Source organism: Schistocerca nitens, chromosome 4, assembly GCF_023898315.1.
Source record: "Schistocerca nitens isolate TAMUIC-IGC-003100 chromosome 4, iqSchNite1.1, whole genome shotgun sequence".
NCBI lineage: Eukaryota > Metazoa > Arthropoda > Insecta > Orthoptera > Acrididae > Schistocerca > Schistocerca nitens.
Genome location: NC_064617.1, coordinates 219,376,506 through 219,400,507, shown reverse-complemented (window position 1 = coordinate 219,400,507; position 24,002 = coordinate 219,376,506). Strand labels below are relative to the sequence as shown.

The window sequence follows — 24,002 nt, the reverse complement described above, 5'->3', positions numbered from 1 at the left end:
TAGGGCTGAAACTATTTCAGCACCGACAGAGGAATTTCAAAGTTTCTTCAACTATAAAGCTCAAAAAGAATGATTTTTAATGGCGCACACCTGAACCGCTTAATATTCGCTGATTACGTTCTACTGTGCGCAGCTAGTTCTGATAAACGTAACGGCAAATATAAGGACTTAATCCAGTAAGTTCAAAAATAGGTCTGACAGCCATTTAAGAGAAGATGAAAATATTGTATGTCGCACATATCGAAAAGAAGATAGTACAAGTTAATGATGAAACCGTAGAATCAGTTGACGAGCTTTCGTACTTACGTCAGATGTAAACAGTGACGACGGACAACAAGCCAGATGAACAGAATAATGATCTCCAGTTATTTTAGTAAATTAAACTTCCCTTGAGTGCGGACAGGAAAGCTTGCAAACAGCCTGTAATACCAGTTTTGAATTACGACAGTGAAATGATATATGCGTGTGGCTAGAGCCTATGGTCGAATCGACCACTCATCCAGTGCAAGTCTTTTTAGATGAAGTCACTTCGACGACTGGCACCGAAATGAAATGATGATAAAGACAACGTGCAGTCCGCGAGAGGAGAAAGACCCGAACTGGGCGGTAATCGAAGGCGGGCCCCTCGCGTGGAATTTTGCCGCGCTGATCATTCAGCTGCCGAGGCGGTCACTTAAGACAGTGAAACATGGACTCTTAAAGTGAAAACTATTCAGAAACTGAACGTTGTTAAACGACGAATGGAGAGATGTTTGTTGGGAATAGTTAGAGAAATTACGACATGAATACCCTTAGCTGCATACAGGCGTTGATATACGTCAACGGGAACAGTTGAAAATGTGCGCCCCGACCGGGATTCGAAACCGGGATCTCCTGCTTACATGGCAGACGCTCTATCCATCTGAGCCACCGAGGACACAGAGAATAGTGCGACTGCAGGGACTTACCTGGCACGCCTCCCGTACGACCCACATTCTCAACTTATTGTCCCGCACTATATTCATAGTGCCCCTGCCCATGTTACTCATTACTCACGGCGTTGCTGCCGATTCCCGTAAGAGTTAGGGCACTGTTTGTGCATCCGCACAGAAGATGGTCAAATGGCCGGTGATACATATGCTCTAAGACCGTCGACAGTAAGTCTTGATCCGTATCTTTTGTATGTGAAGGTACTGAGCCCAGTCAATAGTGAAAATAGAAATGACCGTGGCTTTACTGCAGAAAACACTGCATATGAGAAAGCAACACACTTTTCAATTTATCTAGAGTTAATCATTTGTTTTACAAAATCAACTAATCAAAGAAATGGATCAATGATTCAGGGGTCACTGACTGGACAAATGACAAGAAATCATCAGGTGGGGGAGTATTGCGATGTATCATAGACCTGTGCACGTCGTCCTCACGAAGTATAACTGCAGCAGGTCGTACAATACTCAGATGCTCTTCTTGTGGATCTGATATCTTGCTGTGATAGAAACTGTCAGACAGTATCTTATAGCCCGTAATTTTGAAACACACTTTTGTGCTTTTTTTTTTTTTTTTTTGCTGTCAACAGTCATTATTTTTTCACCATATTTCCGGAAGAGTCGAGCTTTTATGATCCTAACATCTGCCTCCCAGCCACTTGTGATTTTGTGCTTTAATCCAAGACTTCTTTGTTTTCCTTCACCTCTGATTGGCCGGTAAAAATACCTTTGACAAAGCCTGTGATACTGAGCATCTTTGACAGACAAGTCCCCATCACGGACACGTTCCAATACTTAACTCAAGTTTCATCTTTCACGAACAATAATTCACTTTTAATGCTCTTTCGTTTTAGTTCAAAATGGTTCAAATGGCTCTGAGCACTATGGGACACAACTTCTGAGGTCATTAGTCCCCTAGAACTTAGACTAGTTAAACCTAACTAACCTAAGGACATCACACACATCCAAGCCCGAGGCAGGATTCGAACCTGCGACCGTAGCGGTCTCGCGGTTCCAGACTCCAGCGCCTAGAACCGCACGGCCACTTCGGCCGGCTTTCGTTTAAGTAATTATAACATTTTCACCATGGTACATAGTTTCCAAGGAATAGACGGAAATCTGAAAAAGAGCCCTTTTTGTGCCAAAAAGTTGTCCCGAGGGTTCTGAAGGTTAAAAATTTGGATTCTATATACTTTCAACTATATACACATGATAAAATAAAATCTTCTGCATCACATTTGGCAAGCAAATGTCCGTTCTTGTGAAGGCGTTACTGGACTAGATGGACACATATTCGCTGCGTTGCTTTATGATGTTCCTTGGGAAAATAACGTTGTCAGAACAGCATGCGTTTACAATCGTGGGCCAAGTGAAAAGCTTATTGTCGTAGGCAGAAAGTAGGAACACGAGAGGTAGGATAAATCATATACCTCTCCCGATTAATTGTTAAACTGTCTTTCCCTGGTGTTCTTGTGCCCTCAGCGCCTGCGCCCTTACCGGGGCCTATCTTGCTATTCCCTGGCTTCAGCTCTGTGTGACATGTTGGAAGTGATACTAAACGAACGAAAGCACACCTTCTGAGGCGAGAAGTAGAACACAATTTACTCATTGTAGAAACGAAATGAGCAAATGTGGACCTAGTCGGAGAAGAATCTCGTGACTGCAGAATTTCAGATGTCGGACACTCAGATCGATACCAAACTTTGTATGTCGATAGACCATGAACCAAAAGAGCGATTTAGTTCGTGCTGTGTGCTGTCGCGCAGTAGAACATGCGTAACGCCAATTCAAAGTATCACCATAGCTTCGGAGCACAGGAAAAGCGTATCTGTGGATAATTGCATTGTTGATCTCGTGTGGGTGGAAGGTAGAGCGTTCAAACCCCATTGATGACCATTTTCTCAACTGATTACGCGTGAAACTTCTATATGGGAGAACATTTTGCTGACATGCAAAATGACTTCCCTGAGTTTGTAGCAATGTTCTTCCGGCAGTTTGCTTTCTTTAGCTGAACTTTATGTGCTTATTATTGATCTTGTTATTTTGTTTATTATTAACAATTATTATTATTATTACAATTACTTCCGCACGTGTGATGCAATTGTTCCTTGATTTTTCTGTTCTGATTGTATATTCTGTGAAACTAAAAATGAACTCTATAGGTTTACTACCCTAAAGCAACGAAGCGAAAGCAGAATGCCAAGAGAACATTGCTGTGAATTCCAAACATCCCTTCTACATGTCATAAACATGTCCCATGTAACACTTTCACGCACATTATAGAAAAAGAACTGTCATCATAGGGATTTGGACCTAAAACACTTGGTACAAGAATCTAACGTTCTACAAACTTCCCCATGGAAACAACACACATTAGTTACAGTTATGCTTTTGACCTGCTCCGTAGTTCTGGCGTTATTTTTATTTAACGTTTACGCCCGTTCTGCTGGACGACAGCACTTAGTACGAACTGTATCGGAGTTTTGGTTGATACTTTGACATACAACGTTTGGTACCGCTCCTAGTGTCTGACATATGTAGGTTTGGGTGTCAGAGCATCTGAGAGGAGACCAGTACTCTGATTGTCAACAAATTGCGTAAGAAGCTTGCACTCAAACATGTGTGCTTGTAATCGCATGGTGTCGAACATATTGCTTTCTGCCTACTTAGGTCCATCTTTGTGTCTTACGTGCTTTGGACACGTGTAGAATACGCAGAGAGAGAGAGGGGTGGGGTGGGGGGGGGGCGGAGCAGGAAATATCAGTTTGAAAGGAAGTTCCGTTAAGCAAGTAACTGAAACTACGGCGTGACTTAATTTGGCTGTGACGTAATTCCAGAGATGACTGCGTTACAGAGCGCTTCCGTGCTATTGATACGTTAAGCAGCGATAGAACTTCCGGAAGTCGAAAGAGAATTTCGTGTCGTTTTCAGTTAAGTTACGAGTAGCTTTAACTAGTCTGGTCAAACAGCGGATTACCTATTGTCAGATGCTTCAGACAAATGCCCTCCAGAGACCGAAATAGCTGTTTTCCAATTTGATCAGATTGTTTCTCATCAGTTCTGTACAGGAAAATAACTTCTTCGTAGTGTAATGTTTCTCGTTCGCTTTTTACAAACGAGACGGAACTTGACGACCATCACGTTTCGAAAACGATTGAGTGTTCACATAAGAGCGTAAAAAACCACCACACCTCCTACCAATTTGGTTGGCTCCGAAGAGGGGTCTAGTTTAGCAGGGGATACAACCCGTCGGCTTTGACCAATGACGTCATACATTAGTTATAGATAGTAATGTCTTCACTTCGAGGCATAGATAATAAAGCAGTTCTGTTTTCCGGATAAGCGCTATCATCGCACATTAAAATAATTATTCGTAGTGATATTGAGGTAATTTGGAGTATTAGTTTGTTATTGTAGAACAATTTTTAGTGTCTTATTTTCCTTTATAGGAATGGATTTGTCTGTTTGGCGGTATGTAATTTTCGTTACTGTCTGTCTAGGCGAGCTTCGTTTATTCCTCGATATTTCCGTGTGATAAGTTCACTTTCCCCATTAGCTTCTTTCACTGTATTTTACTATTTGACATATTTCACTGTTTCATTCCACCAATATGGGTATTTTCGAGTTGTGAAGTACGTAATAGAAATTTCTTTCGTTTCCCAGCACTAGTATCAGTACGACATTTTCGAATGTGTACTTGCTGTATTACAGGCGAAACCCCTGACACAACAACAACAACTTGTATCCCATCCTTCACTTCGCCTTTACACTGACGACACAACTAAAATTTGTATCTCGTCCTTCACTTCGCCTTTACACTGCCACAATATTATGTCAATTGGCGAGCAAGATACAAATATTGCATGTAGCTATATAGCTCAAGTAACGAATGGGAGACTATTAGCGTGCAAGGCAACAAGAAAACTGTACCCCATAGTGAAGTACGGGATAAAAATTGTACATGTGTCGTCTCCTTGTCTCCGTTTAGTTCAATTGAGGTACAGGTTGCAAATGTAACATACGTCTATTTCCACCTTTTCGTTACCAGTGTACATATATGGAGGTCAACGGAAGTCGGGTATACGTATATTACATACGTAGGCCCTTCTGTCATCAGTAGTACTGATATGTGCGTAAGAAAAGACGGTTAGTAATAGCGGAGACGAAATAAACAACACATCTACAATTTGTATCCCGTGTTCCACTTAGGGTTTACTGAAGCGGAGGATACATTGTTCAAGTGAAGAACAGGACAGTAATGCTAGTGAAAACGAAGAAATCGACTTACGACAAACTCCTATTCCGTACTGTACTTAAGCAGCACACTTAGAATGAGCTTTTAATTTGTATCCGGTGTTTCATTTATGGTTTAGTAAAGCAGGGGATACATAGTTCAAGTGAACAACATGACAGTAATGCTAGTTGAAACTAAGAAATCGACGTACGTTGAACTTGTATCCCGTACTGCACTTCAGCAATACAGTTCGAAAGAGTTTCGACATACGATACAACTGACATACATGTAACGTGATGTATTCTTTGCTAGTAATATATTTCATTCATTTCTTTCCATTGTGTTTTGAGGAGAAATACTAAGATACAAACACGCGATATCGTTAACGTGAAAATACTACTGGCCCTTATATGTGTGAAGTATAGTTTTTCTCTCTTGCATTCCTTTGTTTCTGAACAATTTTTCTCAGCTCTTTCATCTTTGTAATACATGCTCTCTGGCCAATTCTAACGTCATTGGTCAAAGCCGACTGGTTGTATCCCCTGCTAAACTAGACCCCCGAAGAGCATCTTGAAACATGTCATATATTCAGCAGTCTTAGCCAATATTGACGAAGACACACAGAAATGGCGTGTTTGTGCTAATTCAGTCCTTCTCGCCCTGCTTGTAATGTATCACAATTTCTGCATTCTGCAAAGTGTTGTTGGTTGTACAGCTGTGCTCGCTGCACCATAGAATTCCATTGCCCATATTGGCAAGGTATCAAATACGGCGAATTTCAAATGAATGAGAGTTACGGAAGTGGTGATCCCTATTTGACGATGTAATGTTCCCAGACCACAGTGGTGGTTCCAAATTTTAACAGGGCAAAAAAAGTTCAATGTAGTCCAGTTTTGCGGACGTCTTTGCAGATATCTCACCTTTCATACTCATATATTGTTAATCCTTAGCATTTATTGTTAGTCACGTAAGAGAACGTATCTTGTATCTGAACTGATTTTGTGGTGGGGAGAAATTGGGGAGGGGAAACGGAAGGTGGAAGCTTTATAATGGGTACCTATAATCTACTTAACAGTGTGTGTGTGTACCTTTTGTGTACTTAATTTTGCTGTCAGCTAGATAGTTCTGTTACAGGCGAAAGAGTTATGTATTCATACTTCAGTTATATTTGACAATGGCTGGTTACACGATAAAAAATAAAAAAAACGCTGGTACAACGGTACAGGAAGCTCTTAGAACCAGGAGCCATCTGGCATTTTCAGTTGTTAGGAGAAGAGCCACGAGTAGCGGAATACTTTCGACGTTTTACGACAAAAGTTTCTGGGTAAATTTGCTACTAGTCATTGCCCATTACACATTGACTGTCTTCAATCTGATTCTGAATTGATACGTTTGTTGCATGACAGAATAAGGTAGGTATTAGCAAGACCAGAATTTTTTCATAAAATACCATACCCTTGATCGCGTAAGATTGCTTTTCGTTACATTTTCCACAAAAATTAACATGAATGCATTTAATGAGGACATATTGGAAAACTATTTTTGCGCATTACGTACACCTACAAACAGAACTTCGCAGTTTAAACGAAAGAAAGGTGTGCTTCTAGAACTATCGTACAACTAAATTTTAAGACGTTGTCATTCCACGTCTAATATCGTTTTAAATACGTGTTTTAATGTATTGTTTACTGGCACCGTGACAATACTCGAATATGTTTGCTGGCTTGCTTTGCACAGATTAGATTAGGCGTCTGTATAGATGACTTGTTTAAGATGCACCCTGAAGCAAACTTTTATGTGAGGTCTTTTTTCCGCTCCGATTAAACAGTCGAACATTTGTTCTTAAGTATGGGAGGGTGACTTTTTTATGAAAGTGGAAACAATCATCCTTCCAAAACCGTAATACTGTACCAACAGCAGTTATTTTAATATTGCTTTTTAAGGAAACCAGTTTTGACGTTCCAATCACGTCATCTCCAAGCCTGTACAATAAAGTTAAAAGATAGCAGATAAACACATAACAGGATGTCACACACAGTATTGCATAAACGAAACAAACTATACATATTAATTTATATAACTGACAAGGGGAGGCCGCCAATTGTGAAATTCATATTCGATTCATACTGCGCATAATAAAAGCTCATGGCCAGAGGTGTAATGTGGCAAAGCACCAAGATGCACTTCTCAGCCGTCGTCGAGAAAATCGACAGTTAAACAAACCGTTGCCGTGAAATACTCTCTACGCTCATCAAATTTCTACAGCGTCGTGGCGCAGCGGTACGCGCTCGGGTTCGTAATCCGAAGGTCGCCGGATCCAATCTCGCGCCATGCAACATTTTTTTTAGTATTAGTTTATTGTAATTTATATATATGAATTACAATTCATTAATAGTTTATATATATTAATGAATTGCTTATGCATGTTGGTGAAGGCGGATCGCTCTCCATTTTTCCGTTTGTTTAACAGGGTGTACCAAAGCTCTCACGTCCGCACTGATTTTCGGCGATGTTATAAGTAGCGCTAGGGACCGCATCACCCTTCTTTCGAAGTTAGCAGGCAACTACGCTGTTATGCGGCTGCTCGTTTCGGCCCATTCAACATCTGTCCAAGTGTAACGAGCGAGTAAAGGAGTTTATATTTCATACCTGCCACAGCAAATTTGTGTTCGTGGGGTTTCTATTCTAATTCGAACGTTTGACTTACGCTATACGTATTCGTTTCGGAATATCGTTTCTACGTCTTCCGTTAACTATACGTGGTTAACATTATGAAGACAATTAATAACATTTGTGAAATACAACTTTGTTTGCGGAAAACATAATGATGTTCGAAGTCGCCAGTTTTTCCACGACAAACGACTTTCAACAACTTATTATATGCATAATTATTGCGACTGATTGCCGGGAATTGCATATATATATATATATATATAATATTTGAATTACAAAAAAATACTTAAAAAGAAAGTTACATGGCGCGAGATTGGATCCGGCGACCTTCAGATTACGAACCCGAGCGCTTACCGCTGCGCCACGACACTGTAGGAAATTGATGATCGTAGAGAGTATTTCACAGCAACGGTTTATTTTAACTGTCGATTTTCTCGACAACGGCTGAGAAGTGCATCTTGGTGCTTTGCCACATTACACCTCTGGCCATGAGCTGTTTTATGCGCACTATGAATTGAATCTGAATTCACAATTGGCGCCCTCCCCTTGTGAAAGAAACTAGTAATGAAGTCCGATATTCGGGGCATAATGAAATACACATTTTGAATGTACAACATGACATGCATAAATAATGCAAAAACGTCACTCTCTTAACAGAAACTACTAGAAAACAGTAGTATCAATGTAATGCAAACATCAGTCATAACATTCCTTGTCTATAAATATGTAAGGGTATAAGCGACAAGGAACAATTTTTATATGAGGAATAAACATGAAGAATAGCGTCAGATATTCAACGTAAAATTCTAAGAAATGATGGAAATGTTAGATATAACAGATTAATAACCTGCTGGAAAAATAACCGTAATGACTAGTGACCAAAAAATTGTAAAGCAAATCAGCCAGTACCACATATCATCAATAATTCAACCACATAGGCATTAGTGCTATGAACGATCGTAATAGAATCAGAACAAGGAAGTGTAAAAGAGTGAACTAGCTACAGGTAAAAGAGAAGCATTTCAGTTATTGTGTGTGTAGATACCTTATAACTCGTAGGTGAATCCACGGATAAGAAGTAACCCATGAATTCAGTGCGACACACTAACCTTAAAGTAATGGTGGCAACCTGAGCGTTAAGTTATCCGTACTCATTCGTTAATGCACGGACGTCAGTAAAAAGATCAGTCAACAGGTGGAAACATGAAATAAATAAAAAAAAGTTTCACCAGCTGCGACATAGTTGCGTATGCTAACAGAGATCCAATACTGTCAAATGTTTTTTATTCCAGTCTTTGATCACAATATCAATTCTTTTGACGATGACCGGTTTCAGTCCATAATGACCATCCTGATGTGGTGTAGAAACGATCTGAGGGTGGTCGTCATGGACTGAAACTGGTCATCGACAAAAGAATTAATATTGTGATCAAAGACTGGAATAAAAAGCATTTAAAAAAGTTTCCTTGTCCCTTATACCCTTATATATTTGTAGACAATGAATGTATAGGGCTTAAGTCTACAATATGTTAACCCTATTGTTTTATAACTGTTCGCTTTAGGAGTTCGATGTTCTTGCTTTATGTATGCGTATCGAGTTCTACGTTAATAGTACACTTTTCATTAAAACCCAAATTCGTGCTTCATTATTGGTTTCTTTTAGTTATATACATTAATATGCTCATATGTTTAGTTTATGTAATACTATACATGGCATCCAATTATGTGTTTACCTGCTGTCGTATAACTTTATTGTACAGGCCTGAAGATGACGTCCTCGGAACGTCGAAACTAGTTGCCTAATAAATTATCAAAATAATGGCAATTGTTACAGGATTATAATATTTCGTGACCAGGCGCTGTCCCATGCTCCTGAGCCCAAGATGACGTTACATTTACAGATATTTTTCTGTTCAGAGAAAGTGATCATTTACCCATAGCTTGACAATGAAATAAGGAAGGGTTGCTCCATACATCCCGTTCTAGCACCGAACAGGGAACAGTGGGCTCCCTACAGGAAAAGTCGAAATTTTTAAGAAAGGTAGCTATTTACACAGGACTACAATTTCGTAATTACGAACAAAAGTGCGAACAAACGGATAACGAAGTTGTGGCAAATTGAATGAGCGTTACAGTAGACAAACTACGTGAATAAATTACAATGAGGCCTAAAATGTAACCACGCGGCGAAGTGCCGAAGTTAGCGATACACTATGTAAGTGGCGCAGAGAAAAAATAAAGCAAACAGCCAAAATTCTAATAATTAAATGTAGACATGCATGGCGAAACGTCTCTGTCCGCGTACCCACTCGGATAGCCGTGCACGTTAAATCGTCGCCGGCCATTGTGACCGAGCGGTTCTAGGCGCTTCAGTCCGGAATCATGCGGCTGCTACGGTCGCAGGTTCGAATCCTACCTTGGGCATGGATGTGTGTGATGTCCTTAGGTTATTTAGGTTTAAGTAGTTCTAAGTCTAGCGGACTGATGACCTCAGACGTTAAGTCCTATAGTGCTTAGAGCCATTTGAACCATTTGTTAAAGCGCCGTTTCAGGGGGGGGGGGGGGGGGGGAGGTGCGTCGTCCCCTGATAGTCTGCTCGAAGGATGAACCTTGAACTAACGTGGTACAGTCTCTCTGACTGCTCCCTTTCGTCAACAATTGCGATTTAGCCACTTCCCTGCCCATTATTACAGCCATCGGCTCGTTTATCTTGGAGTTAAGTTGTGTGGACCGGCAACGCATGTGGTGTTATTCCAAATCTTCTATAATGTGAGTGATTTCCTTCTGAAAATCGCTCGCGGTCATTTTGACGGCACTACGTTTGTGTGATTTTTTTTCTGAAATTACTTACCTTACGTATTTTCGATACTTTCCATTTCACAGCTTTTGAAATATGGCGGAACCCAGTAATTATACAGGTAAAGGATCTGATAAAAGTAGCAGACAACATGTGAACACTTCAGACCGACACTTTGAGAGAACTGTGAGCAGATGGCTGTAGGAATCAGACGATAGTGACTGTGACGATAATCCTGAAGAAACTGAACCCATTGTGAGTGAACATGACACTTTGTCAGAACAAAGTGCAACCGAAAATTACTCTGATGAAAGTAGTGATCCATGTGGGGAGCAACGGAGAAGCAATTACTTCTATGGCAAGAATTAGTACAAATACGCCAAAGCACCTCCGATTCGAGCTGTTAGAACTCCTCGCATAACATTATCATGAAATTTCAATCCACCATGTTGACTACAGGAGATCCAAAAGACCCATTTTCATTATGGCATCTCTATTTTGATGACTAAGTTCTCGCTCACATTCTACTATGGACAAATGCTAAAATAGATTGCGTCAGGCAGAAGTGCTCTGACGAAAGCAAAGCTGAACTTCAGATCCTACATTTGATAAACTTTTGGTTTTTTATGACTTCTGATATAATCTTCCGTCTTTAAATCCAACCACGAAAATGTAAATTATATATTTGTAACTGATGGTTCAGGCCGGGAAATTTTGAAGTTTGTCATATCTAGGAACCGTTTCCTAATGTTGTTGAACTGCTCACGGTAGATGACTTTTCGAACTAGAAAAGTGTCTCAAAGTTGACAAAATGGCAGCAGCCTCTTTTCTCTTTAGAAAAATTGTGGAAATTCCCAAAAATATTTAAATTTAGGCACATGTGCTACTGTAGATTAGCAATTAGTTTCTTTCCATGGTAAATGCTCATTTGTTGTCTACGTGCTAAAGAAGCCTGGTAAATGCGGTTTAAAAATAATGTCCTTCTGTGATACAAGGACCAGTTACTTTTATAATGCGTGTATGTACACTGGAAAAGGCTCTGGTGGCGATACTTTGCTGCACAATGATAAGAAACAACGCAGTCTGTCGCGATTGTGTAAACCAATCTACGACAGTAATCGCAACATTACTGCTGACAATTGGTCCAGCTCAATACAGGCTGTAGAAGAGTTACGGAAAAGAGGATTGACTTTTGTTGCAACTCTAAAAAATAAGGGAGATTCCGCAAGCCTTCCAACCAAATAATCATAGGCCAGTTGGTTCGTCTTTGTACGGTTTTACGCAAGGCACCACTCTGTTGTCGCATGTACCAAAGACAAACAGATCGGTTCTTCTTGTCTCTTCCATGCAGCATAGCCCCACTGAGGATCTCACAGAAACCAGAAATAATATCGTACTAAAACGCCGCTAAAGGAGGTGTCTAACTGGACAAAAATGACTCCATATACTCCTTCAGTCGAAGAACTCGACGTTGGCCGATGTGTTTATTCTATCGTTTATTGGACATCAGAACAATAAATGCATATCTTCTTCAGAAGAGTGGATCAGATGAAGCTCCTGTCTACAGAGGTATCTTCCTGAAAGAGCTGGCCTGGCCTGTAGTCTTCTGCTGAAACATAGACAACAGCGAGCTCAGAACCCACGACTTCCGAAGGAATTACGACTAATGACCTGATGGATTTTAGGCCCCAATGCTCCAACAGAAGAAGCAGTGGAAGCAGAATTAGGTCCTGGGAATAGGAAAACGTGCAGAATCTGCCCAGCCAGCAAGGAAAGGAAGACTTCGCATGTTTGCTACCCTGCAAGAGACTGATATGCATGCAGTGCTGTTCCCAGGTCTGCAAGCACTGTTGTGGTTCAAATGGCTCTGAGCACTATGGGACTTAACATCTGAGGTCATCAGTCCCTTAGAACTTAAAACTACTTAAACCTAACTAACCTAAGAACATCACACACATCCATGCCCGAGGCAGGATTCGAATCTTCGACCGTAGCAGTCGCGCGGTTTCGGACTGAAGCGCCTAGAACCGCTCGGCCACCACGGCCGGCACTGTTGTGAAAAATTGTGATTTAGAGGACTCTGATTTTTTCATGAAGTATTTTTTTTAGGTTAAAAACGTTTTTGTTCCATTAGCTCAAGAAGAAATACAAAATCTATCGAAGCATTAATTTCGTTATTAGCTTATGGAAAACACACAAATGTATTAGTTTCTGTGCAGTAAACATATCTGAATGCCAGTTTCTTAATAACTATTTAATGTTAATGTTTTGTATTTTCATGTTGATTTACACTGTATTAAAGACTTTGCCATACGCAGAACACAGAATTTCAGAGGGATTCAAATTGTTAACATTACACCCACCTATAAGTAAGAGGTCAGATTGACCGCACCACGTTGTTAGTGTCCCATGTTTGCCTCTACGTTAGTTAAAGGTTAACGAGGGCCCGTGTATGGGTCAGCTTGGATGTCGTTTTTAGGCGAATTCCCAAATCTCACTGGGTGAATACTGGGCTGGTATCAAAGTCCCGCCTCGGTTACACGATTCGAAAACTTTTAGAAAACGCTCACTTTCACATGCCAAATCTGTCAATAACCATGCGCGAGAAAATCAGAAGAAACGTGTTTGTTAGGATGAGACTAGTTTGAAGAAAGCCCTAGCGCTCTTCTCTACAGCACCTTGCACAAGATGCTGCTATTGTTAGGTCCTCTCTCCAATGACATACTATTTGTTCTTCTCTTATCTCAGTTATTCAGTAAGGACGTCAGATTAAGTGTACTCGCGAGGCAAAGATAGGAATACAGTTTCCGAGTCAGCACACCATATTAATCTCCCAAAACGGTTCATTACAGTGCACATCCTGCTGTAGAGCGATATTATTTTGGGCCCTAGGCAATAATGAACACATTGTTACTGTGAAAACACCATCGCAAAAAAGGCCCTATGTATGTGTCTGCATGGTACAGCAGCATCGATGGTCCAATAGACATTTAAAAGACGATTTTTCATGTAGTATTATTTTACACAAAATATTCTCAGCATAGTCTAGCACAAGGAATTGAGAACCTTCAGTGTGTTACCTTCTTGCACCATGTGGGAACTTCAGCCCCAAAATGAGAAGTTTAGGACTTGTTCTCGAAAAAGGACGAACTAAAACCTGATGATTTGTCTGATATGAAATAACTCTTTGCTTTACCAATTTTCACCCGGACAGATTTAAAGGTTAACTTTTTTGTTAAATATTTTCTTGATCAGTCACTCTTCATACGGTTTCTTTACAACACTTGCGTGTATACTATATCCGGAGTACTGTTGTGCGGGCTGTAACAGAATAAAGTTTCGGGCCAGCCAACTCGTGACCACCCCTACGTATTATTGCCACGTGAAAAAGCACCATTCCTTTAAGTTTACAATTTTTTGTAGCATGTACTGGGTACTGCTATTGGTTAGAAGTACAACGCCAATTTGATTGAATTTGAAGTTACTTAAGCTATATGTGACGGCACTTTTTCCGCTGGCAAGCCGTCTTTTGCACTCGAGCGACACGTGCACCGTGTCTTGCCTTTGAATATCTTAGCGCCACAGAATGCACATGATTTGTCCAATTTTCAGATGGCGACACTTTCACGTTGTCTGCGTCAAGGTCCACATGCAGACCTTGGTCTGTATTCTTTCATGGGGTCATAATGGAACGCCTCAGGTTCCAGACAGAAGCCCATGCTTTCAGACTAGTTAATTTCCGAGAAGAGTTTTCATTCATATTCTATTTCTTTCCTTTTCGGTTTTTGTTGGTCGTATTCTTTGTTTCGATTTGTACTCCAAAGTGCCGCCTAGGTGGTCAATATTATTGCTCAGTATTTCCGGATGTACAATAATATTGAATGTGTACGGGTTATTTTGAGAGGTCTTGCAGTGATACTTAACAGATCAAAAAAGTCTGAAATGTATCGTACTGTCTGAGAAATATTGTGCCATCTGTGGGCAGTATCTTGTCTCACGTGCTTGTGTGAAGTACAGTCCTTGGCTTCTTTGTGTTCAGTATTGATTTTATCCACTAAAATGAACTCGGAACAAGAAGGCTGACCATTTATGTCAGAGTGAATCGAAATGCACAAATCATTGACGGTATTATAGGATCTTCGGGCAGATGAACAGAAAGGAAACATAAAATTTTGAAATGGTTCTTAAGAGTTCTCGCTCTCAATAGTTTTGCGTGTGCATTTTGAATTTCAAATACATACAAGATGCATCTTCCAGTGTAATGTGTTGTTTTCGTTGACACGAGCAACTATTTCCAGCAATGTATAGACTGTGTCGTCATCAGTATATGAACAATTCTGATAGTCATTTGTCTTGCGACCTCAATTCAAATCTTCATGAGTGAAATGTTGACGCTTCTTATAGTTTTCCCAAGTAGACCAGCAACGTCTTGAGCGTCCAATATTTCGAACCATACTAAATATTGCACAATATTACGTTACTGCACTTTTTTTGTTAAGCGTTCTAGGGATAACTTGAGCAGCATCGTAAAACTTCTGATGAAATATTTTCTGTCGAGGTACCTCTGTACCTCTGCTATGACATCTATCATCGTCGTCCTTAGCTTAATCATTGTATTCCTTCGATTACAGTAAGTCGTCTTTATCATTCTTCGATTTTGTTCCGCCATACTGTCTTAGTTATTGTGTTTGAGAGTGTGCAAACATTCTCAAGTTTGGCATATTATTGACAAACTATCTTTTCTGTTTATTTCCAAATTAATACTGTGCTGCTGTACACGCTCAGAGTTTCGCGTTATATAACTTAGAGGATAAAAAATAGTTAGAACATAGCATTGACAGTTTGCGGTTCGGGACCATTCCTAAAAAAAATTCTGCTGGCTTAAACATCTTCCGCGTAACTTGTATCGCTCGCACATCTCCGCTACTCAACACACGCCACTACCCAAAACATTTGAAGCATTCTCGGTCTTCTTATAGGACAACAGTGTATTACAAAAAGAGAGAGAATCCATCTTCTACATTTTCGTCACCCAAGGACAACAACCAACGCAACTGAGATCCATCATCAATGGAGGAAAAAGGGGTATCTGCCTACCACAGCAGCGAGTGGTTGGCAATGGTTCATGGAGAAAAGTGGGTATTTACGAAAACACACGTGACTTTCTTACCTCCACCGGTATATAATTTATGGTATGATCAAAATATAAACAAAAACGATGGCACGGATGTCTTGAAACATGCAATTCTTTATTTACCCAGTTCAAAATCTTATGCAATCGCTTTGGAAAAATGTCTTTACAACATTTTGGGGAAGTCATAGTTTGCGGGCCTGCTGTACGGGTAGTCCTGCTTTATATATGCTATTGTTATTGCTGACAACCTGCGCAGCGCAAACAGGCAAAGGATTGCCAGTGAACAACTTTGTCTCAAAATCAATCAATATTTGACCTAGCCCAGGCAAAAGAGTAGCCGCGGACGGCGGGGAACGGGCGGGAGGTGAATTGGGGTGAGCGACGTGTGCAGTTTAATTTGAATAATGTATATAATTAACAGCTAAATGCTACACCACGTTACAGTGAAAAAATTAACGGTCGAAATACAATTTTAATTTTAGGAACTTAAATCCCTCTGTTAAATAACATACTACGTGATAAAACTGTGTGTTGAAACGCTTCGAATCTGAGTCTCTCCCGCGCTGACGGATTCTCAAATTCTGTGGCGAGAACGGAGGTTATCTGCGCATGCGCAGAACAGTCGATACTTCGCTTCTTCAAGGTGCTGAAGCGTGGTGTCGGTGGTACATAGATAAATTTGTTTAAATGACTGTATGCCTCGTATTTTTCGAAAATTGTGATAATAAAAGCACATAACTCCGGTTTCTAGTTCGTATTAGGTTGAACATGGCATCAGATGAAGTTGAAGACGAGTCTTTCGCCGGTAAGTTTTGTCACGCTTTTGTGTTTTGGGAGATCGCATCGTCGACATAGGACTCGGAAGCGGGACTACAAAATCATGTTGTGAGGTTATCGTTCGACTTGATGATAATACTGCTAGAAAGGACGGCATTGCGTTCGCAAATTGTCTGTTGACATCTCGTAATGTTTCAGATGCATGCTTACACTGAAGTTATTAAGTGACAGAGAAGAATGTAAAATGTGTGATGAAGTAAGGGGGAGGGGGGACATTATTTTTCTGACAGCCGCGCGGGCTTCTGTTGTGTCCTTAACAAAATGGAGGCTATCAAAGAAATTGATAAACTATTTTCGCAAAATATGAAAACATTGTTATTTTTACTTGTAGAAAAGAATTCTAACAGTTTCCAAAAAAATTAATAACTTTTCATACGAAAGAGCTCGAAGTCATGTAGTCTTCTAGCGTGTATAAAAAAAGGTGTTTTGTTTTTCACAGTTGGACAAGAACATGTTTAACTATATTGCGATTATGAATTTCGTTACTGTTTCGAAAAGGGCATTTGTTGTTCTTTAATCTAGGCGGTGATGACGAAGTTGGGGAGGAAGCAAGTGCAAGTACCTCACGTCCTGAAGGTACAACTGAGGAAAACTCACCAGAATCAGAGGAAGGACCACAAGGAGGGGTAAGGACAGCATGTTTATTTTACTTATTACTTGGACAGTTTGAATATGTTCATCTGTTAACATGGCATGTAACTTCAGTAGAGCATATTTACTTTTCTAATTCTGTGAAATTAACTTGATCAGTGGAAAGAAATTGCCACAACAGAACTTTCATACAATATTTCGGAAGACTAAGCCCATCATTGCATAGTTCTAGAGTTTGTGGACTGAACATAAGTAGAGTAAAAAAGCTGTTCACCTTAATTGTATTGGATGCATTATAGCATTTGACATCCACTGATCACTTGCAGGCATTTATCTGGGAACATTGCATGTTTGTGTTGTAAAATATTTCTTCTTTCCTGAATCGCCACTTACTCTTAAACAAAGTTGGCATTGTTGCTCCCTGTTTGTTTTCCAGTTGTATAAATAATAAAGTACTCTCATATCAGGCCCAACACAGAGGAAATACGAAATCCAGTTGCATAAAGCATGATGCTATGTAGCTAGATTAATTAAAATTTTACAGCTGTAAGTTAATAGTTCTGCAATAAATATCAGTGTTAGGTATTGTTAAATGTGTATGTGAAAAATACGTGTAAATATTATGGAAATAATTTCTGGAAGGGTATATTTCCCCTGCATATTCACTAGGTATTTAATAACTGTTCTTACACAATAGAGTAGCATGGTGCAGCTTATATTGTGAGGGAAATAGAAAACCACCATGTGTCACAAGAATTTTATGTCCAGTTGCATCATGTGATAGACTTTTGGTGATTAGAGTATATAGATACTGGTACAAGACTGACTGCAAGGTGGTAGAGTACAGTTGTCAAGAGAATTGTCTTAGTACAGCATGATGGAAATCTTTTACTCACGGTTCTAATCAAAGAATCACTTTTTTCTATAGAAAAGTCTTCCATTGGCATCCATGAAGACGTCTTTGTTTAGGTGTCAACAGTTGTATTAGCATCTGTTCCATTTGATGTTTGTCAAGAAAATGTTAAGAAAAGTATCTTGGCATAATGTCCCATCGTCCTGTCCATATGTACTTCCTGCCATGCACTCCACAGTGGCCTGTGGAGTATGTACATAGATGAAAAGAAGTACTTTAAACATGGTGTTGAAAGAATTGTGATGTTAAAAGTAGCCAGCTGTGAAAATGTGGTTCCCTCTCTTCAAACTGATCAGACTGCTGCCTGCACTCACCATTAATTGTTGGAATTAATAACATATTACTTTGGAATAATTTGTCTGACGTGATGTATTATTGTTGGGTATATTTTTACAGTTTAATAAATTTGCTCTGAGAGCCAAATGACACAGCTCGAAACTGTTATAAGGGTGTAATTTTGTTCTCATTCCAGTGTGAGGCTAGTTTTATAATTTGTGAGAACTTAACTTGAACCAAAAGTTGTTATATCGGTCATTCCAGATGTATGTCTAAATGGGTAGTTTTGAGTCATCATTTGACAAAGTTAGTTACGTATGAATTGGTTGGTACACCCATGTATCGTGCTCTAGCTAACAAAATTTTTAACAGTTTCACTCTTCCCATTAATGGGACTAGCTAAACGTCTTTCTTAAGTGAAAGTGAACCCTAATAGTGAGCTAATAGTTATCATTAGTGAATTGGGCACAGAAACTACAGAAGATAGACTCCCCTGTCATTTGTATTTTACTGTTATCACCAGAAGTATTGCTACTGGTTTGTAAGGAAATTATGCATTTAGCTATTTAGTTGAATATTAGATGTATTCATTTAAACAACTAACACTTATTCCTCATAGGCCCTGCTCATTTTGCTGTGATGGTAACAAGCCAGTTACTTCTGTTGAATGCTTGCTTTGTAGTATTGTCACTTTTCTCTGTTATTGTGTGTGCTTAGTTTTTATTTATTTAATGTTTTGTGTCCATCTGTATGATCCAAAGCAGGAAGAAGACGATGAGTATGAGCCAGAAGATGGTCGCAATAAACGAAAGAAAGGAAAGAAGAGAAAAGCCAAAGGAGAAGACAAGAAGGGGAAGAAAAAGAAAAAGAAGAAAAAAGCTGATAGTGGCGAGGTATTATTAAAATATGTTATCTAATTTAATGCCCTTCCTACTCCTACCACCCCCTCCCCTCCCCCCAGGAATTTCAAGAGTAAGTTCCATTCTTGGAGTTTGGAAAGGCAGGACCCAAGTATTGGCTGATTTAAACAGTAGAACAGTTTATAAGGTTCATTTCATAGACAACTTTTAGCACTGGATTAGATTAAATGTGATCTGTGTTCCAATAGATTCATATTGAAGGCGTCCTCCAGTATGTGTAATCTGTCAGAAAAACAAGAATACACAGTAAATGAAATGGTTGTCATGAATATGTTAAAAAGAAAAAAAAAACCTGGAGCACGTTTTCTTTAAAATGAGAGGGCAGTATTGACTGCGATTTAAGAACTCAGCCTTAACAATTCAGAAGGTTTCTAGACAAATTTTATAGGGTTTGAAAAAAATCATTTCCTTTTTCTTTTCACAGGAAAGTGACTATGGATATGATGAAGAAGGTGGCGGCAATGACTCGGATTTCAGTGGTAACCGCAAGTCACGTAAATCTCGTAGCACGCCGAAACATACTCCCACTCCTCTCGTCCAGGACTCTAATTCTGGTAAGACATAATTCTGTAAAGAATTTCCTCATGAAAAGTAAGATTGTTGTATTTGAAGCTAACTTCTATTCCATATATCAAACAGTCTTAAAAATTTTCTAACATTAACTAGTTTAAGCAGTTACATATTCAAAAACAAATTGTTTGTGAGCTAAACTAATGTCTAAACAACTGTTATGTGATGTTTAAAATCTGGTAATTATACTATATAACTTCTAGTGGTAGGTGTGTGTAAAACTCATTTGACTTTGGTGAAATAATGGGCGAAATACTTATTGCACTGAAACGGTGACGTAGGAAGGTGCCTGAAAGTCCTCTAGCCATCTTTAGGTGTATTTTCTGTATTCAGGGGAAGGACTTTGTGCTAAAATATTGTGGTAGAAAAATACTGCTATCAGACAGTTAACTCAATATTTCTATATTTTCTGCATGATTTGCAAGTTATTTATTATACATTTTGTTATGCTGTGGTTGTTTACAAGTGTCATTGATTGTGAAGTAACTTGCTGAGAATACTTCAGGAATATGGAAACAAGATTGACTCCTGCATTAACTTTACTACTTTCCATACCTCAAAACTACATTCTATGTTGGCAGTCCTCCATTGCCTGTGGATTTCCATCATAAACTGGAATAGCTTGCGAAGTGTTGTATACTCCATTACCTCAATAGATGAAGCAGCTGCTGGGCATGTCACTCAAGTATCGAAGTATGACTTGGTGATTTCAATGTAATTTTTTCTCTACTATGCATATCAGTAAACATTCGAATGAAAGTTTTTTACTTCTTACCTGCTACTGCTAGTAATTCGGTTTAGTTAAACTTTTTGTTTGTAACTACCTTTCCTAACTGCCTCATTAACCTTGTCGCTTCTGTGGATGTGTTTACATGCCACACTATGTGCGCTGCTTGGAGTTCGGTACTCTGCTGTGGGCATTTGAATGCGTCTTGAGCTGCCAACCTCTCACTGCTGTGGGTGAGCTACTTCCACATTTCACTGAATAAAAAAGTTCTGAGTGATTATCATACAACATATATGCCTCATTGTATGCTATCATTTGAAGAAAACCTCGCTTACATATCTTTAATCATTTGAGATAAGATCATGCAAGGACGTGAATGAGCACATCACATACTACCATCCTTCGGATATATAGCTCGGGATCGAAATCGGATAGTTTTAAGTAAAATTGTGCTATCTTGGCTAAATTTCATTCACTGTAATGTATAACCTGAAACATACCATATGCAGAGTTCACACAGTGTGTTTTTACTGCTGCGGACTCTTTAAAATTTTGTTCAATGTTTTACTTAATTTGTTGCTGCACAGTAAGCAGGGCGGATAACGAAAAGAAATTCAGTGCCTTATCAAGTGCAGATATCAGACTGTAAGATATGCAAAAAGCAAATTTGTTCACATAGTAGTTTTCAGAAATTTGAATGGTAAGTATTCCATTTCGGCCAGAATGCCGGCTCTCAGCACAGGCACCTGTATTTGGCAGGCCGTACAAACATAACAAAAGCAGCCTTGGCACAGAAAGCAAAGAGTCCGTCTGTTGCATCAAAATGGTTAACAAATTCAGTAAGATGATGCTCAATCACAGCAGTCAAACAGTTAGGGATTATTTTCCACAATTACTTAAACTGGAGTGGACTTACAAACTTAGTTGCTGCGAAATCAAGCATATGGCTTATAGTCATTGAGAAATTTATTAGGAATGTAAGTGAGCCATAAAGAAAGCTTATATACAGCCATTCCTTTAGTGTTGTATGTTCCTCTTTAGCAAACAGAATGAAGCGGTAGAGGAAGCTCGAAGTGGAGCAGCAATATTTTTTGCTGCACCTACCGCCTTCTTCCTTTCCCCTGTATAACATTGTCCATTGCGCTGCTTTCTGTCTTTTTCTTATACATTGGGATCTAGCACAGTACATCTTAATTCGTCTACCATCCATTTGCCTTGGTAGACGTCCTGGCCACCTTCATTTCATTATCAAGTGTCTGAAGCCCGTTTTACATGAGTGGCGTCCTGCTCAAAATTGACTACTCAAAGTTCGTGTACCTTTCGCGTTTGCGTGTAAATTATCAACCAACAATGATGTGGGTGTATGTATGATGTCAATGATCTATAGACTGTGCTGACTTTTTCCAGAAAAAGAACAGTCCCTCATAATCTCACTTTCACCATTCAGATGCCAAACTGTACAGCAGATAGCTCTCACAACAGTGGCAGTTTCGATGCCACAACTCAAACCAGATGAGACTCAGTACAGGAATAAAATGCCAGGGTTGCTGCAGTAGATGCAGTTGTTCCGCATAGTCAATTGAGATCATGTAAAAGGGATTTCAGTAGTGGCTTTTAGTACAGTCTGATCCATTTGGTTTTTTCCCATTTATCTTATACCATATAACCCCGCTTTTACGTTTCCGGAATTAACATTTTCCCACAATTTATGGTATTTTTTATTGTACGCATCAAATTTCCCATGTCCACAATGTTAATTAGCACCTGTTTTTGCACCTACATATTTATAATTTTCCTGCAATTTATGTGTTACATAAAAATGTGAAAAATGTGACCCTGGCATGATGTTGGCCATCCAGTAATGTTTACAAATATTATGTGCTTAAGTATCTTGATACTAGGGCATTCTACTCAGGGGATTTAACCTGGTAAATGCGTAAAAGTTAAACGATTCATGCTGTATCTCTTGCCGCTGCCCAGCTCTACTTGGTGTGGTGGCTGATGGGAGTAACTACATTCATTCAAATAAAGATATCATGATCAATTGCAACAATTTTCCAGACTGTCTCTACTGTGCAAACACCGTTTCTTGATTGTTGTGATCATCTTAACACGTCTGTCAAACCATATTTAGCGTGTTTCAGCGTTTGGCCAGTTGTAGCGCTGGTTGGCACCCTCATTCACTTCGTGTTGCTCAAATGTTTTCAGTTTAAGCACGGTACCAGTTATGTATTTCTTTTTTTCATGCTGAGGAAAACATGTTACAAGAGATTATTCTTGTTCTCAAGTGCAGTATTTACATATGTATTTTTTCATTTAACTGGGGAGGCACAGTACCTGATAAACTCAAAAAGATGACTACATTTCAAGAGACTCAGAATAGCACATCTTCAAACACCACACACAATACTTATATACATATTTGCACTTGACAACGAGGAAAATATTTTCAAAACAAGTCATGCTAAGCATGAAAAAGCATGTAACAAGTGCAGTATTTCATTAATTAAATAGTGAATGACAGCTGCAGGCATTCAAAAACATCGATTATGATGTATGAAATTGAGTCAAACGTTGCTACTTTCCAGACAGTTATCAGTTCCAGTATCATCAGTGGTTTGTATTAAATAATAAACCTTTATTGAAAAAGTCCCTGACAAGTCTTTTGGTGCCTATTATGTACATATATTATACATGAAGTGTGAAAATGTGAGGGATTATCTTATACGTAACTTTTACAGCTTAAAACATTATTTCCTGCTTTTTAGGCCATTTTTTCGAAGTCCCTTGAAAAGTGTAAAAGCGGGGTTTCACTGTAGTTATTGCACGTACATAGTGCTCACATAGCACCCCTTCATTTTAAAACAGTTTTTGCTTTAAAAGTTTCTTTGCTGTTTATCCACTCATTGTCTTCAACTGTCCTGCATACAAAAACTCATAAACCGATTCTGTGACACTATAATTATTTTGTACCGCCTTCTTTTTGATATGCTAGGTGTGTATTATTTTACTATAATAATTATTGATTTTCAGGGCTACTTGAAACGTGTTTCATAAAATTATTGCAGTGAAACCCCACTTTTACACTTTTCAAGAAGCCTCAAAAATGGAGTAAAATGTGAGAAATAGTTTTCTTGAAGCAGTAAAAGTTGAGTGTATGATCTGTCTTTCCATTTGTGTAGTTTATGTACTGTATTTGTACATAACAGGCATCAAAATACTCATCAGGGTCTTCTTTATTGTCCAGTAAAGGTTATCTGAATTTTGTACTGGAACTGGTAACTGCCTGGAAAGCAGAAACATTTGACTTAATTTCATTCTTCATAATTGATGTTTTTGAAAGCCTGCAGTCGTGTCATTAA

General features: G+C 39.2%; 1 protein-coding gene across 5 annotated transcripts in view; it reads left to right on the top strand.

Moving 5' to 3' along the window:
* LOC126253456 (chromodomain-helicase-DNA-binding protein Mi-2 homolog) overlaps nt 1–24,002 on the top strand; it is a 360,408-nt gene that overhangs the window by 186,125 nt on the left and 150,281 nt on the right. For 3 of the 5 annotated variants that reach the window (XR_007545963.1, XR_007545961.1, XM_049954805.1), the window contains exons 1-4: nt 16,441–16,611; nt 17,166–17,269; nt 19,185–19,316; nt 19,768–19,897. Coding sequence is in view for 1 of the 5 variants with exons in the window: in XM_049954805.1 (XP_049810762.1) it covers nt 16,575–16,611; nt 17,166–17,269; nt 19,185–19,316; nt 19,768–19,897 (403 nt within the window). In the remaining 4 variants the exon portion in view is untranslated. Of the gene's footprint in view, nt 1–16,440; nt 16,612–17,165; nt 17,270–19,184; nt 19,317–19,767; nt 19,898–24,002 lie in introns of those variants that run through there. The other 2 variants (XR_007545962.1, XR_007545964.1) reach the window with 2 other exon arrangements.